This window comes from Rutilus rutilus (assembly GCF_951802725.1).
Source record: "Rutilus rutilus genome assembly, chromosome: 3".
NCBI classification, from domain to species: Eukaryota; Metazoa; Chordata; class Actinopteri; order Cypriniformes; family Leuciscidae; genus Rutilus; species Rutilus rutilus.
The window spans coordinates 48,595,841-48,613,527 of record NC_140211.1 but is presented as its reverse complement, the minus strand read 5'-3'; the positions used below and the strand labels follow the sequence as shown (position 1 = coordinate 48,613,527).

Sequence of the window (17,687 nt, the reverse complement as noted above, 5' to 3'; positions counted from 1 at the left end):
AAAGAAGGGAAATAAATATATATAAAAAAAACTACTGTACTTTAAAGTACATTTTTAACCATTGGCCTGGTTTCACAGACAGGGTTTAGATTAAGCCAGGATTAGGCCTTAGTTAAATTAGGACATTTAAATAGCTTTTATAAATGAACAAAATCATCACTGATGTGCATCTTGAGACAAAACAATTGAACTGACATATTTTAAGATATATCAGTGCAAGTTGTTTTCAGTTAAGACTCCTCAAACATGCATTTTAGTCTTTCATTATATTAACACTTAGTATATTCTTTTAAAAATATGCTAGAGTACTTTTTCACAAGGTAGTCTTGTCATTATGCCACAAATGCTATCAGTTAAGCTTATCTTGAACATACATTTAATAGTAGCTAAAAGATTAAATGGAGAAGAAATTAAGACTGAAGTCTCCTGAAGAAAAAAAAAAAAAAGGAAAAAAACCTTTTTCAGAAGACATCTTAATAACGTCTCAGACTGTGCCGAGACAAAAGTCTGCAGTCAAAGAACTGAAGGAATTTTAGGAGAATCATCTTAGACAATGTTGAAACAATACTGAGAATTTTGGAAGAGCAACCTCTGAGCAATAAAAATGTGCTATGCTGGTAAAAATAAATGATTTGATCATTTAGGCAGTTCAGAGGACGAATCCAATTTCTGAGAAAGACAGATTGCTTGGAGAAGAGTGAAGGACTGAAATGCGACCGATCCCAAACCTGTGCAACTGTGGGAGGAATGTACTGTATCCACAGCACTAAACCCACATTCAGGCCAAAAATACTCTCCGCAGCGGGGCGTGTGTGCGATCCAACTCTCCCAAAACCATAAATACCTTGGCGTGATTCATAGTTTTGATTGTAAACAGGAACGTGTGCCAGAGAAACAATCTGTCTTTATAAGCCTCTCATGAACTCATCATGTATTAATGTTTACATTTTTGAATGCTTTAAATTGCATGCTCCTTTTTGACTTTGTAACTGTTCAATTGTCTTTGTGGGATTATTAAATGAACACAACCAAATTGTTCCCTTTTTTTTCCCCCGCAGCCATTTTAGAGCCTGATGACATTTGGTGCATATGAGAGCATTATGCGGGATACGCACTTGACAACATTACTGACACGCTGAAAATGGCAGCCACTCAGTGACCAGCAGAAGGGATCACATTTTTGAAAGGGGAGAAAAAGAGATGAAAAGAGCGCGCAGAGAGAAAGAGAGAGAGAGAGAGAGAGAGGCCAAAGACAGTAGATGGTATGATGGGAAATGAAGGAGGGACAGACGAAGAGGCACAGAGAGGGGAGAGATGGAGAACAAGAGCGAAAGAATGAGGCAGACGAGTGAGTGAGCGGGGGGCGCAGCAGACGCAGCGAGTGTGAGAAAGGTATGGCTGAGGGCAGAGAAGTTTTTGTCTTGATAGAAATGTGAAGAGAGCGAGAGAATGGGTTTAAATGGGGAGGGGGGGTGGAAAAGAAGAAAGTGAGAGAGAAAGAGAGAGAGAGAGGGGGGGGGGACGAGGCAGAGAGACTCGGGCGAACAAAGAGAACGTGGAGAGAATGAGTTGGGTGAAACATCAAAGGGATTTTTCGGCCGTGTTACCGGGACAACAGACATTTGCATGCGATTAGCTTTTTACATCATATTAAGGAGGGATGGGGCGAGTGAGGGGAAGCACACATCATAAAGAGAGAGAGAGAGAGAGCAATGCCGGTCACTCACACTGACTTATGTGCTGACAAGCAGCCATTTGTCTTGAAGATCACGCATGTGGCGAGGATGATTTTACAACACGTTATACGGGGTAGATGTGCTATCTGAAAACATGCCTTCATTGCAATTAAAAGCAATAATAGGCTCATTTGTCAAGGAGCAGTGGGAAATGATCATGACCCTAAAAGAGCTGTTGTGATCACAGACGCAGGTTCGAATCTGGCCCGCGCCATGCTCCTTTCTTCACTTTTCTGCACTGCCAGATCATTTGCATTTTTATACCTTTAAAGCAAATAACAATTTTACATTTTAGGAGTAGCCTACATAAAAGAATTTGGGGCTGGTAAGAGTTGTATGTGTTCTAAAGAAAGCTTGTTTCTGCCACAGAATAATAAAAAAAAAAAAAATTAAAAAGGGTAATTGCAACTTTTTAGCTCAATTCTGAAGCTCAATTTTTTTTTTTTTTTTTTTGGTAAAACAAGATATATATATACTCAGAATCGCAAGATATTAATTTCCAATTCTAAGATGAAAGTCAGAATTGTGAGATATGAACTTGCAGTTCTGAGGAGGAAAAAAAGTCAGAATTGTGAGATAAAAAGTCAGTTAACCTTCTTTTTTATTTAATGGAAGAAAAAAAAAACTGATTGTGAGATGTAAACTCAGAATTCCAAGAAAAAAAGTCAGAATTGCTAAATGTAAAAGTGTAAACTAAAAAAGTCAGAATTGTTAGACAATTCTTTTATTATTATTATTCTGTGGCGGCAAAAAGATTACGCTCAGCAAAGCTGCATTTATTTAATAATAAAATACAATAATATTGTGAAATATTAGTACAACTAAAATAACTGTTATATATATATATATATATATATGAGATACAATATGAGAGTTTACAATTAGGGTTACATTTTGAAATACCAAGTCATAATTGAGAAAAGGTTAAAATCATGGCACAGTTGAAATTATGAGATAAAAGTTATAATTTACATAAATAATCTGACATAATATAATGTAATAATATATAATCTGACATAAGGTCAGAATTATGAAATAAAAGTTATGACTGTCATAATAATGAGATAAAAATCTATATTATAAAATATTCTAAATTAGATAATATCCATAATTATGACATAAAAGGTTGGAATTATGAAATAAAAAGTCAAAGTTATGAGACATTACATTTATGGCATTATGTGGAAACGCATAATCACAGTCTGTGAAAAGGGTCAGTTCTCGTTGTCATTTCTTTTGAATGTTTTACTGTAAATGCTACACTAGTCTTAATCTTGACTTTTTTCAGATACTGATATGCGATCAACTGCAAGTAATTCAAATGTTATGAAATTGATTACATTTTTATCGATTACATTTTTTTTATTACACATATTATCAACAGAACAATTTAAGTTAAAATTTTAAACTGAATTGAAAAAATTCATTTTTTTTTTTGTTCCCTTTTTGCATTAATGACATCTGACATGAACTCCTGGAGTTTGTGCAAATCCTGATGATCATGTTCTTCAGCGTGAGTTGACGTTCCCAAGAGCATCTTGAGCTTCACATACCAGCAGAACCTTAAATACTTTTATTCACTTTAACAATGTTGCCCGTTTTTAAACATCCAATTTTCCCCCCAAGTTCAGACTTTTGGATATATAGTGTATATACTATATATATAGTAGAATCTCTAGCCTACAGTGATGAAATAAATCTTTTTTTTTTTTTTTTTTTACTCCACTGTCCAGCAGATCGACCCAAAGACACTTGGAGATTTTGGGCTTCTATAATGGTTACATATACATTCATGAGAGCAGCAGACATGCACCTGCCAACCTCCCCCCGTCTGTCTCTCTGTTTCTCTCTGGCCTGTAATGCCTCACTGCCCTCAGTACTGCTGCTGCATTGTGCTGCCAGGCGTCGTCATGGCCGTCGCCACGGTGCTATTGTCATGGCGATATTACAGTATCAATACCCTGACACTGCGACAAAGAGACAGCAGCCAATGCCACATCACTCCACCCCTTTAACCCCTCTACTCTCATTCTCTCTCTCTCCCTCTCTCTCTATCCTCACCCAATCGATCCCTCTATCTCTGACTAAATATGTACGTATTGATTCTCCATCGGTCCCCTGCTCTCTTCTTCCATCCCTCTTTCTTTCTTCCTTTCTTTCCTTCTCTCTAAAATCTATCAGATTTCATCTCCCCCTCAGACCACCTCATGTGTCTCTCTTTTCCTCTTCATCTGTCATTTCATTGCCCTTCTTTCACTCCTTCCTGTTCTCCATGGCATCCCCCCCCCCCACCTCTGCATGTTTTTTTCTTCCTTTCTATTTTTTTTTTTGTCTCCGTCTCACTCACTCTCTGCATATTAATTGGTGCATATGAGCTGCGGCGTACAAGACAATCAAAGCGTTGGGGGTGGGTGATGATGTGACTGTATCAGACACAATATACAATACACAAATACACACATTCACTCGTTTACTGACGAGACACAGATACACTCGCATGTGCTGACAGTCGGAGGTGTTCGTGAGTTAATACCAAGTCCCCTCTCCAAAACCATCCTCACCATACAAACCCCACAAAACAAGGCCTCCGATCCAGACAAAAACACCTGCAGGCATCCAATAGCAGAAATGATACTGAATCTCACATACAAAGGTTTTCTTCCTTCTGAGGCCTAAAATAGGCCTAAAACTAAAATAACAGTAGGCTAGACAGTTATGTGTTTGTTTATCGTAGGTCAAAATAACAAACAAATATTGACATTATATATATATATAGATAGATAGATAGATAGATATAGATATAGGTAGATAGAGAGAGAGAGAGAGAGATGTATTATTAATATTATTGATGTTGTTATTTCTTGTTTAACAGAAAATGCTCCGAATGCATTAGTAACCTATTTATTTTTGTAGGCTATTTATTTATTTATTGCAAAGGAAAAAATTGGGGTGAATCTGATATACAAAGGGTTTCAAGGCCTTGAAAATAACAGTAGGTGGTTATTTATTTGTTTGCTTAAATATCAGGTCAATAGAGGATAAACACACACACACACATATTATATATAGGCTATGTGTGTGTGTGTGTGTGTGTGTGTAGGTATTGTATTGTTTTACGTTAACAGTCAGTAGAAGTGGAATAGTAGATGGTGACCCGCGCGCGCGCACCTGCGCAGCTCCCACGTGGAGCCTGAGTTTATCTTCCAGCGCGCGACACAATCACAACTGTCTGGCAACACAACTACAGTAGCACTTTCTGATGGACAACAATTTTGGGACGTAACGGTCATACTCTTCATACTTCTAAAATACGTTTGCGCGTAAATCTGAGCACTACAAGCAGACGCGAGAAACTTGTACGTGATTTGTAAGCGCGCAGTGTATCAGTCTATCCCACAAATCTATAGATCGTTTTAAAATGGTGCCTGCGAGATTATAATTACATTTGCAACCTACAGCCTCCGCCTCTCTCTCATTCACTCACTCACGACTGCACAATAAATGGATCTTTGAGAAGAGAGAGAGGGAGAGAGACGTGTGAGGAAAGAGGGAGGAGGAGAAGATAGAAAGGGCAGAAGGGAGGGGGGTATCGGCGTATGCTTGTATACAACTACCCCCGATTTCCATTTTTTTCCCTAACTCGTAATGTATTTAATTCAAGTGAAACGTAATCATGACGTGTGTTGTCATTAATCTCCTCGCCGCCTCTCCCGTAAGTACATTCAGCCTTACTTTCATCACAATATATCTGATTCATTTCAAATAATTGACCTAATCTGCTCTTTTTGAACGGTTTTACTGATACACATTGGTCGCGGGTATGAATGTGTTTGTTTGTATACAGTTTTAGACGTAGAGAGAGCGAATGTTGTCGCCTTCACAAACAACAAATATCCGACGACGACTTTTTTGGGGGGCTGATCCGGGTAATGCAAATCCATTGATACGGAATAGTCGTCGCGTTTACATCTCGGGTTTCTTCCACATATACAGCAGGACATAATTGATTGGCGTCTCGTGTGCCTCTGTTAGGACACATGTGTTCTCGCACATACACACTTCCTCACTTTTGTCTCGTGCCGTGTATGTTACCGGTGTGTGTGTGTATGTGAGCGCGCGCGCGCGCGTGCGTGTCCTGAAAGAGATGCGAGACCCGGGCATGAAAATGCAACTTTCGTTTTTAAGGCCCTTGAATATTTTCAAAGCCTTTCTCAAGTGAGGGAAAAGTGCCCTAAACTAAGATGTAGGCTATATGTTTAACTTTTCTCATTGGGAAAAGCAGCTCTCCGCTACTGCAAAATGTAGCAACTCCTTAAGTTTTGTAGGCTACTTTATGAGAAGCTTTAGTTAGTTCCTTCTGCTCCAGTTTCCACGTAAAAAAGTCGCGTAGGATTCATGACTCCATATGATCCATATCGGCCGGACGCTCTGAGGGAGAAACTACATATAGCAATAGTTAGTGCTTTCTAACTTTGAGACCTTTTACGTGCATGTTAATACAATAACTCGTTGGAGAATTGCACGCTCTGCATGTCCTAACGTTACCTCACAGATGCGCGCTCGTAAACGCTATTTAAACTGTAGCGCAAAACCTGCAGCTGCAGCCAAAGGTGCTAGTTTTACTAACGGCCCTAAAAACGTAAAGTTTCACATGTCCCTCGATCGTGTTTTGTCACGATAGCGGCGAGATTGTCAGCGGATTTCAAGATGAAACCCCATGATGGCACTTTTCAGCTGCACCCTGATCGCTTGTCCTTTCCCCTCCCTTTATCTTTTGTTGAAAGAAAATCAGGAAGAAAATGGAGTGCACAACATCACGTCCTAAAAAGCTACATTTCTGCCTCAGTTTGGGAAAACGATGCTGTTGCTTCTGTAAATCGCGATTTTACGCTCAGGATTAATCATGCGCGAATGTCAGTGTTCGCGAGAGGACGTGTCGTGTGCGCATTTGTTTGTGAGCATTTATTTATTTCATTAATGTGGCTTTTTAATTGAGATGGCCGCGAGAGAGGAGGAAGGCGACTGAAAATGGATGCGCGTTACTGACGCACATCACGCGAGTACATTCCTCTCCACGGACGGGTCATCTGATGTCCTGCAAATACATCCCGCAAAGAAACTTTAAATAGCTTAATGAAAAGATGAACATTTCAAAGGCACCATTCTTTTACATTATTTAATTCTGTCACAGATGTGGGGCACTGGCATAAAGGCTATTATAATCTCTGCCCCTGTACATGCTCGCATGAGGGGTGACGGAATGAGACCAGCCCCCCTGAACTGACGTGACAGTTTGACGGATAAGAGGGTAGAGCAGCACAGAAATGTGGCTGAACTGGGGCTGGTGGATGTTAAGGGCCCTGTAAAGAACTTTTACAACCATATCTGCACCAGCTCATCTTGATGACCTGCACAAACAGCAGACCTGGGCGAGCTGTTGCAGTAACTTTGATAATTGATAATTAATCAACAGATTTTTGGCTTAGCAAATGGCATCTCAATGTGATATAATTGGTGATAACATCCATACTTTGAAACTTGGAACATGGATTTACTCAAGCTGTCATTTTAAAGAAGAAAAACATCCAGTTCTGGTAAAGAGCTCATTTTACCTGATCTGTCCATTAAAACGTGCTTTCACTTAACAAAATGTAATTACCGGTAGGTTGATTTAGTCATATTACAATGTCAGAAAAAAAAAAAAAAAAAATTACCTTTAGCGGTACATCAGCTTGTCACTGGGCCAGTAAGGACTACTTTGTACCTTATCAAACGCTAAAAAGGTGCATTTTATATATAGTAATATACTACAAATTCAGAAGGGCTCATCTTGTCAAATAGACCAGCGTTGTCTGCCCTATTTGAGTTCCTCTCTGTGCTCAAATGCCTGAAGGTAGACTTTATACCTCAGCACACTGCCTTTGTGCACTTGTTGCACACAGCAGACACCTTACAGCTCATTTCATTGGTGGAGGTTAGAGGTTGGCTGTTCATTCTAAAACAAAAGCAAGCTGATTACTGATTGAAAATTATTCATTCTTTAGATCACCCAAGGGATGATTACACCTGAATCAAAGCTTATACTGCTGATGTGTGTACTGACCGATTTACACCTGTTATTATCATCCGTCTCAGGTGGTCCGATAGATTGCCATTGATTACGTGACATCACATATACATCAGGCTCTTATTTATTGTATACAAAATGCAAAAAAATCTAAAAGAAGTTGGCACACTGTTACTCCCAAATATAGGCTACATTTGAGATAATTTAGCAGATGCATTTCTCTAAACTGAATTGTCTGTGTTCTTGCCTGTGATGATGCCAGACATGTTCTTGTCATTCTGGGAATCTAATACAAACATTTTTGGGTTTTCTAATGTTTTAATCACTGATGTCCAGGTGCTTTAGTGTTTACACTACAAATGTAATGTCGTCACATATATTTTTAACTAGTTCATTAACAACCCAGCAAGCAATAGCCGTCGTTTTACTGTCTAGGTTAACTATAGACCCAATGTAGTCCGGCTATGAGTAACCCACTTCTAGCCAAAATAACCTTGAATTTGGTTGCATGTAATTTTTGCCAAAATAATTACAAGGTGTTTGGTTTAATTTCTTCACTCATTTTATTTATTTGTTATCTAATTGATGGCTAGTCTATTCTTGGGCTATGGTTTAGATGTCTATTAAATTTTCACTAAACTTGAGCTTGAAATTGAACTTGACCAGTTGAACTGCAGAGTTTGGTGTAGCCTTCAGATTTGACAGTAGGGAAGAATTAATTGATGATTTGTTTTCTGAAGCACCTCACTGTAAAGTAATATCAAGGCTGATATCCATGTCTTGTGCTCAAAGAAGGGTATAATGGTCAAAATTGTGATGTTTTTAACTTACTTATCCTCTCTTTAGCATCTTTGAACTGGACCTTCAAGCTCTCTGCATGGCTTTTAAAGAGAAACAAAATATAATGAAACAAGGAGAACAGGTGAAGGTTGTGGATGACCTAGTGGAATGTTGGAAGTTGAAGGGAAAGAGAATTTTGCATGCTGAAGTCACTTAAAGAAAAACGCTGTGCGGAGCAGCCGCGTCACTGAGAGAGATAAAGTTCAGCCCAAGGTTAGAAACAGGAAATTCATTTTGTCTGTAGGGATTTGTTGTATGACTGCAACAACCCAAAACCATACACACTGACCTTAGAAATCTCACTCAGAGATACAAGAAAGGTAAAATGCAGTTCATGCCTCAAAGTTTGCGCGCACACACACACACACACGTTCATCACATACTGAGCAATCAGTTCTCACTCTTAGTCTCTCACAATTTGTCTCTCTCTCTCTTTCTCTCTCTCTGGTCACATATCAAATAACAGACTGCGATAAAGCCATTCATGTTATATTTTCAAGGCCACAAGTCTAAAGTCTTTCAGAAGTATGAATGATCTCTTCTTAGCCTTTAGATGCATTACATGGCTACACTGTTGGAGGCCCAGTGTGTCCTCACACCAAAGGCAGGAGACGTTATTTCAGGTGCTCAAGGCTACGGAATACGAACCACAGCGAGACCAAATAGGTTTTATCAAAGTGCCTCAAGTGCTTGTTCAGGCATTCTAAAAGGTTTTTCAGTGTGTGTTATGTAAACGTGTTATCATTCTTGGAAATGCGACCATATTGTATTGGTACTTGTACATTTGTATTGGTACTTATGTAGCAAACGTTCAGTAAAACCAATTAGCGATGCTGGAAGAATCAGTTGACCTCAATCAAATCTTACAGATAAACAAATTGTTGAATTTTTTCGACATCAGCCATTTTTTAACAGGATGCATTTGCTACTTCCAGTGCTGGCTTTCAACATTTCTAAATGCAAAAGTCTAATAAAAAACATGCATTAAAACTATTTTAATTGCAGCTACATTACATACAGTTATTTCACATGACTATGGTCTATTTCTCTTCTAATTTTTGTTTATAAGATATTGATTCCATTACATACAAAGCAAGTAGTTATATAGCCTATGTTTGTCTACATGTGCCCCAGGAAGGAACAAAATGTGTGTGCATTTGTGTGTGCTTGTATAGGGAGTGTAGCATGTGGCCGTTCAGACAAAGGTGTTTAGCATGCATGAATCATCTAGTGACTAGGTGCCATATTGAGTGTGTGTATGTGTGTGTGTGTGTGTGTGTGTGTGTGTGTGCATGCATTATTTGCACATGCTGCTTTATCGCTCTCCTGCCTTCTCTCCCCTCCCCCCTCTGTCTAGCACCTTATCACTCTCTCCATCTATCCAAATTTAGAGAAGCTTTATTGGCGTGGCAGGGTTGGTCAGACACGAACGTGTCTGTCAAGGCGGAACAGTGAATTGCCATGACGATATTCATATGATAATAATGCCAGCAGACCAAACAGACCGCAAGATCCTCCATTGCAGAGCAGAACACTCTGTCCCCTTTCTCGACAGATTTACTCATCAAATATGCTCATTCAAAACGTATTTGTGTTCTTCATTTATGTTTTTCTTCTCTAACACCCACCCCCCATTCTTCTCTTTCTTGCCTGTCTGTCTCTCTCCTCTCTTTTCTCTTCGCCATGTTGGCAGGCCCCAATCTACCAGCTGATATCAGCATTCCCTGGCACAGTGCCAACTGGCACCGCTGCAGAGAGACAGAGAGAGAGAGAGAATGAGAGAATGATAGAAAGAAAGAAAATCAGTGAAGAATAGAGGGAGGAGGGAATGGGGGTGAAGAGAGAAAAAAAGTGCAAGGGGTGGAATCAAAATCTATGGAAGTGAAAAGATAGAAGAAAGGAAAAAGAAGCACAATAATGGTGAAAGAAAGAAAGAAAGAAAGAAAGAAAGAAAGAAAGGTTTGATATAGTGTGATATCCTTGTGAGTCACGGCTGAGCTAAAATGTCAACTGGTTCTGTAAGCCACAGTTTCGTCCAAGTCTTGTGTCATAGATACACACGCTTTCACACTCACACACAGATACACATTAATACACAAACAAACACTTGATTGTGTACATAAATCCAAACTCAGACACAGACACAGACATACAGTTCAATCTGTTCACAGAGGTAAATACTGAAAAAAACACCCACACGAATGCAAGCATAGTGATACATATCCAGGCATACAGACGCCCTCACAGATGTTTAGCAGATTGTCATGCTTTAATCATCAATGAAATTAATTTTCTCTAATTTATGAAAGAAGCAGGTGGTTTTTTTTGTGTGTGTGTGTGTGTCTGGGCCTGTCCACTCCAGACTTTTGCAATGCATGCATGTGTGCCTTTATAAGATTGTTCACTTTGATCAGTGCATTATGTGTTAGTGTGTGTGTGTGTGTGTATGAGTAGCATAGGGACTATATTTTAAGGTGTGTGTATGTATTTTTTGTTTTGATTTAAGCAGCTACTATAAGTGTATGTGCAGGAAGGGTGTGTGGGGAAGTCCAAACATCTCGCGCCCATCCTGTTTGGGACAGTCCATGTCCCGCTCTGCCCTTAGACCCGTACACAGGAACAAATGTGTATAAACTCATTTTTTATTCTGTGTTGAACTTGACAGGGGACTGTTGGAGGTGGTCAGGCAAATTGCCACCATCGGAAAACGCCCTCTTTAATTCAAGGAAGTGAAGCATGGCATAGACACATTTACGGTAAGTCATCTATCTATCTATCTATCTATCTATCTATCTATCTATCTATCTATCTGTCTGTCTGTCTGTCTGTCTAATTGCTATTGTCCATCCTTTCTCACTCAGAGTATGGATTCCCCACCAGAGTGTATGCTGGCACTTTCCTGTGAGGCCCCACTGTCTCCACCCTCCATGCCATCCCTGGATCACAGTCCCCAATTCCTACCCCAGAGTCCTCTATCTACACCTTCTAGCCCTCAAACTGAACTCTATGTCCCAGTCTCACCCTGTCCCCTTCCTGAAGCCTGCTTCCAAGATGATGAGGAGGAGGATGAGGAGTTATCAACACCCCCATCACCCACCCCAGCTGTGGCACTGTTTCCTGGTGAATTGGAACTCGGCAGTCCCTCATTAGAGAGCAGTCCACCAGCCACACCATTAGCACCTTTCCCTGGTTTTGGGGCTCTGGAGCAGGCAATCTCCTCTGGTCAAAGTACCACCTACAATGATGAGTTGGATCTTCAGCTTTTCAACAATGAGGGCATGGCTGTTCCTGGAGGGACCAGCTCTGGGCCTAGCCTAAGGTTCCCCTGCCATGTGTGTGGAAAGAGGTTCCGCTTCCAGAGTATTTTGTCTCTGCACGCTCGAGCACACAGTTTGGACAGGGAGCGTCGGGCTTCAGCTCCCTACCAAACCACACATGTCAAACTGCAGCAGAATCACGTGAGCGACAGTGCAATCCAGAATTCATTATCTGGGTCATCACAAAAAAGTATGAATGAAGACATGGTTCCAGAGGAACCTCTTCAAACTGCTAGCAGCCCTCAGTTCCTCTTTGAAGGAACCACAGCCCTGACTCCACCTTTAACAGAGGAAGCACCCATCTCAACCTCCTTCTCTCCACTTGGCCAGGCCCACTTGGAAGACAATGCCCCCTCCACAGCTGCTCCTGCCTTCCGGTGTCATGCTTGTAAGGGTAAGTTCCGAACAGCTTCAGAGCTGGCACGTCATGTGCGGATCCTCCACAACCCCTACAAATGTACAATGTGTCCCTTCTCAGCCAGCCAGGAGGAAAGACTGGCTGCCCATCTGCAGGAGACCCACCCACCTGAAGATCCTCCCACTGAAATGGTTTTCCCTTCTCACCCTATAGCAGCACCAATAGAAACTCCTCCCCCACAAATGTCTGTTGTTCCAGCTTTCCGATGTGAGACATGCGGACAGCGTTTTACACAGTCCTGGTTTTTGAAGGGGCACATGCGGAAGCACAAGGACTCATTGGATCATAAGTGCCAGGTCTGTGGCCGTGGCTTTAAGGAACCCTGGTTTCTCAAGAACCATATGAAGGTGCATCTTAACAAGCTAGGCCTCAAGGCTGGATTGAGCAATCTGGGTCCAGCTGGAACTGATCAATCCAAAGGTCCTGCAAGCACACAAGTGCTGGGGGCTCTGTATTCTAACTTGCTCCTTGCTCGAAGTATGGCCAGTGGTGGTGCTTCAGGAAATCGCACAGAGAGGTCAGATGCCAGTGCAGGCTCAAGCAAATCCTCTATATTGGGCTATCTGGGATTACCCAAAGACAACAGCAATGGAAGTTGCATGGAGCGCCTTCAGGCAGTGGCACAGGTTGCAGAAATGGGTAACGGAGGAGGAGGGCGGGGAAGTGAGTCAGCAGACGGAACAGACCAGGCAGCCATGTGGCAGCTGGTTGCTCGCAGTCTGGTGGCAGCACAGCACAACCAACAGCAGCAGAGATCCCATTCACACCATCAGTTTCCTTCCTCACGAGGCACAGTCGCTGGGGAAGCCAAGCAGATGAGGGCCTACCTGGGTGGGTTGGATTCTAGAGAGGAACTAGAGGGATCTAGTTCACCGTGGGAGTGTCCAGATTGCGGCAAGATGTTCAGAAGCCTTCAGCAGGTGGTTGCTCACGCCCGTGTCCATGTCCAAAAACCACAGAAAGGCCAAAGTGCCCGAGGGGGCATGTCCAGGGAAGAGGACATTATAAACAGAGTCAGTGGAGCTCAAGCAACAGGCGGAGTAGAAGGAGGGCAAAGAGCAAGTGACAATGAAGTTAGGCAGGAGAGAAAGCAACTCCCATCAGGAGTCGTGTCAGCTGGGAGCTTCCATTCTGTCATATCACATCTCTCTGGTAAGGATCAGCCAGCATAATCAAAAACAGCTGACTTTATCATGACAATATTTCTTATCGGCTACAATCCTTCATAGGCTATGATTGAACTTTAATTAATAAAAAAGATTTCACTGCTATTAGTTTTGTAAAATTTCCTCCGTGTGTTTTAGGCAGGATCATTTCAGGAACAGTTTAGACTCAGATTATATTACGAAACAGTTTGATTTATTCATTATACATTATCTTATCTCAAGGTCAGAATGGTGTGAGGGGATCATCCTCTTCCACTTCATCTCCAAGGGAGCGTGTTCGGGGAACAGGGATGAAGGATTGTCCCTACTGTGGTAAAGCCTTCCGGTCTTCCCATCACCTTAAAGTGCACCTTCGTGTACACACAGGTAAGGCCATCATGTTTACTAGATCTGTGACTCCCAGGGGAATACCCCAGGGGGTTACTTAAACGTGTTCCAGGGGGCTTTGACTTATATTTTGTTAAACCTATAAAACAAAAGTGATGACATAAAATATTAGATTAAATATGAATCTACAGTAATATTATTTATATAGTGATCCTACTATATAACTATGATAATCAAAAGCTACATTATCACAATTAATCTTGTTTTTTAGATTGGTATATTGTAAGGATGACACCTGGAGCTTGTAACACTTGACATTTGTAACTTTCCTGATTTAGTTTGATTGAAACCATTTGCTGTCTATCGGGTTCTTCACAAAATATAATCTACCAAAAAAAAAAGAAAAAAAAAAAGAAAGAATGAAAGAAAGAAAGAAAGAAATTTAAAAAAGAAGACCAATGCAGTGTTCACATGGTTGATGAGAGATGAAATGTCCTAATTTAACTAATGCACTGGGGAATTCACCTGATGTTACATATGGTGATAAGCACTGCCATCTATCTGTCACTGTGTGTAACTGCATATAGTTGTTTCACACAGGCAATTTATTACCTAACTGCTATGGCCTCCCTAATCAAGCATTGTTATTCTTAGCCAAATTTCTGTTCTTAAAACAACATTTTAGTTTTCAGTCTACTAAACAAGAGTAATTTACTTCTTGTTTTAGGTGAGAGACCATACAAATGCCCCCATTGTGATTATGCTGGCACCCAGTCTGGCTCTCTCAAATACCACCTTCAACGTCATCATCGTGAGCAAAGGAACGCTATGGCAACCTCCCCAAACTCCCCATCACCTAGCCTTCCCTGTCTGACTGGATCTCCTCGTGAAGGGGCAAAAAAGCGCAGACTCCCCTCCACATCCCAGTCTTCTTTTGGGAGGGAGCCTTCTTTAAGGCACAGTCAGTCATGGGGTGAAGGCCCATCAGAGCAGAAGGAGGGCTCTTCTGCATCCATTCATCAAAGAGAGGGAGACCTGGAGAGTCACTATCGCAGTCTGTCAGGGATGATGGGTACACTCTTCCCTGGTGGTCTAGAAACAAATTGGATTGGGGAGGTACCACCTCCGAAAATGCCAAAAGTGTCTCGACGGAAACCCCTTACTACAAGCCGCATGATGTCAATAAATGGCTATCAGGGCGGCACAACATCCCAGGAAGGAGGCTTTGAACCACTGGACCTCTCCCGTCGCCCTTTACAAGATGAAGGGGGAGTGAGTAGTTCTGGAGGTGAACCATCAGGTGGCTCTAAAGGAGGGAATGATATCCTCAATCAATGTGTATTCTGTCCCTTCCGAACCTCTTCTGTTGAGCTGATGGCCATGCACCTTCAGGTTAATCACACCAGCAAGTCTCGTCGCAAGAGAGGCGTCCCTTTTAGTTCCACCAATCATTCTCCAAGACTAACTTTGGCCAGGCCAGACCGTGATCCCCTGGCTCTGTGGAAGTTCCTTGGTGTAGAGGATGGAGTAGCATCTCCTGAGGACTGGGTCTCATCCAAGTCAAGAGCTGAGAATGGAGTCAGCCCAGACAACAAGGAAACAGAGGACAGCTTTGAACTTGCCCCTGGACCTGCGGGAAGATTTGGTGCCACAGAGAAGAAACGTAAAATGAGAGAAGACCTGGATGAAGCAGACGAGGAGGTTGATGAGGAGGAGAATGAGCTGGAAGCAAATGGCAGCTTTGTAAATGTACCCGAGAATCAGAGCAGAAGGGCTCAGTCTGTTTCATCAGACCTCACGGCTGAGTATCTACTCAAGGAGGAGGAAAGTGTCTTGGGGAAATAACATCTAAAGAGAGCCCTGGAGAAAAGATAGGGGCAGGGGAGAAATATTTGGGAAATAGTTGTCTAGGGTCCCTCGTATCCTTCAAACCAAGGGCATACCAGTCACTATGCTAACATACTGGACATTATGTAATCTGTTAACAGATAACCTGCAAAAGTATTTAAATCAAGCATTCCCCTTATTATACCCTCTTAGCCTCCCTTGGTTAGTGATCAATTACCTCTACATACACAAAGACTCTCAATCACACAGAGATATCCAGTATTGTATGCTAGTCTAAGCCTGCCTGACTCGGGGCCTTCTTGAACACTGTTCTCTTGTTCCTGTCTTCTTGTCAGTGAACGCAATTGCCAAGTTGCATTTCATTTACAATTTCCTTGCTCCTGTGAATCTTGCTCTCATCTCAACAAGGACTTGGAATGTCAATCTGTGGAGCTGAAAAAGCAACAAAAAAAAAAGAAACACTTCTTAATCACTACAATATACAGTATTAATGCTGAGAGAGATGCTAACCGAATACTGAACGGACATGCTACTTCCACATGAACTTAATCTGACAGCATGTCTTCAGTAAACCAAAGGAGTGAGCACACTTCTTACCATGCACCTGCCAGACTCTGAACAGAATGCTGTGATAACTGAATGGTACTTGTGAATCACCTCTAACAGAACAGGACAGAGTAAAGATTATATTACCAGATATCCACACTGCCAGTCTGCTCTGACGGGTCGTCTTCAGATATTATATGAAACAGAGATTCTGCCTCTTCTATATGCTATTTCTCTCAGTGCCTGTTCATGTAAAAGGTTTTTAGCAGATTCAGCAACACAGGAATATAGTTACATTGAATATATACAGTATATATGCGTAGTTGTGCTAGAGCATAGATTTCTGTGACAATATGGTGGCAGTTTGTGTGACTATGTCTGCTGTGAATGAAACCATGAAAGAACCCAGAGCACCCCATGTGGGAACAGCTGGCCATTTGACAAGGGCCCTATGGAAGTGTTTACATTACAGATACCACCAGGATTTCTGGGTGAAATCCAGACCACCATTACTATGGAAAGTTTAAATTTCAGGGTTTGAAATGGAAATCAATCTAGGAAATGGAGACTCAGCAATATATCCTTCAAATTCCTGTAATGTCTCTTATTCAAACCATCCAGCAATGGGTGGAAAGTGGGTCTCTACTAAAACATTCAGTATGCCGGGTTTTTTTTTTAGCCGTGAGTAGACTTTTTTTTTTTTTAATTCAAAAAAAAAAAAAAAAAAAAAAAACACTAACAAATTCAGACATCCCAGTAGAACATATGTAGCTTTTGTAAAGATAAGAGATCAAAAAGAGGAAAAAAATATGTTTTCTTTTTAAGAAGTGTTAATGGAAACGGATATGGAGAATAGTAATAAGTATTATAATAATTATGAAAGACTGCTTCAGAATGTCTTTAGAGCACTGTGCAAAGTTTTTTCCCCCAAACTCGCTTTAGTTTTGCCTTTAAATGCAGATCAAACTTTTGTTCTTTTTTCCCCAAACCATTTTGTTTTTCATAATGCTGCAGATTCAATTCATATCCCCTTAAATAATGCGTTTATATATTCACCAATTAACAAATCAATCATTCGAAAACACAATCATTGTAAAAGCTTGCCTGATGATCTTGAAACTTCAGCAATTTAAAATATATTTATAAGTTGATGGTGAGATCATGTCCAAGACATGTCCCAGTATCAGCATTGTCAGTCTGACTGATCTGCTTGCCAAATTTGATTTAATGTAATTGTGTTGCATTTTTGATGTGGAATTAGCACATCATACAAACGATGCTCTACTTTCCTCATCCAGCTCTGTGAAATCAGGTCATCTCTCATTGTTATCATTAGACACTAAGTAGGAGGTACTTTTGTCCAGTGATTGACAGAGGCTGGCCTTAAAACGTCATTATTGTGTCCTTGTTTTGTGTGTAGAG

At 41.1% G+C, this 17,687-nt stretch overlaps 1 protein-coding gene across 1 annotated transcript; it reads left to right on the top strand.

Moving 5' to 3' along the window:
- The first annotated feature begins 5,210 nt into the window (after positions 1-5,210).
- Positions 5,211-17,051, top strand: znf219 (zinc finger protein 219). The gene is made up of 5 exons (XM_084404259.1): positions 5,211-5,448; positions 11,309-11,399; positions 11,505-13,530; positions 13,767-13,910; positions 14,599-17,051. Exons 3-5 carry the CDS (start codon positions 11,508-11,510, stop codon positions 15,714-15,716), a joined length of 3,285 nt encoding a protein of 1,094 aa, XP_084260385.1. The 5' UTR covers positions 5,211-5,448; positions 11,309-11,399; positions 11,505-11,507; the 3' UTR covers positions 15,717-17,051.
- Positions 17,052-17,687: the final 636 nt, after the last annotated feature.

Coding starts and splice junctions, on each gene's coding strand:
- znf219 (XM_084404259.1), top strand. CDS start 11,508: ATGGATTCCCCACCAGAGTGTATGCTGGCACTTTCCTGTGAGGCCCCA. Junction 13,531..13,766: donor TGTCATATCACATCTCTCTG/GTAAGGATCAGC, acceptor TCTTATCTCAAG/GTCAGAATGGTGTGAGGGGA. Junction 13,911..14,598: donor GCACCTTCGTGTACACACAG/GTAAGGCCATCA, acceptor TTCTTGTTTTAG/GTGAGAGACCATACAAATGC.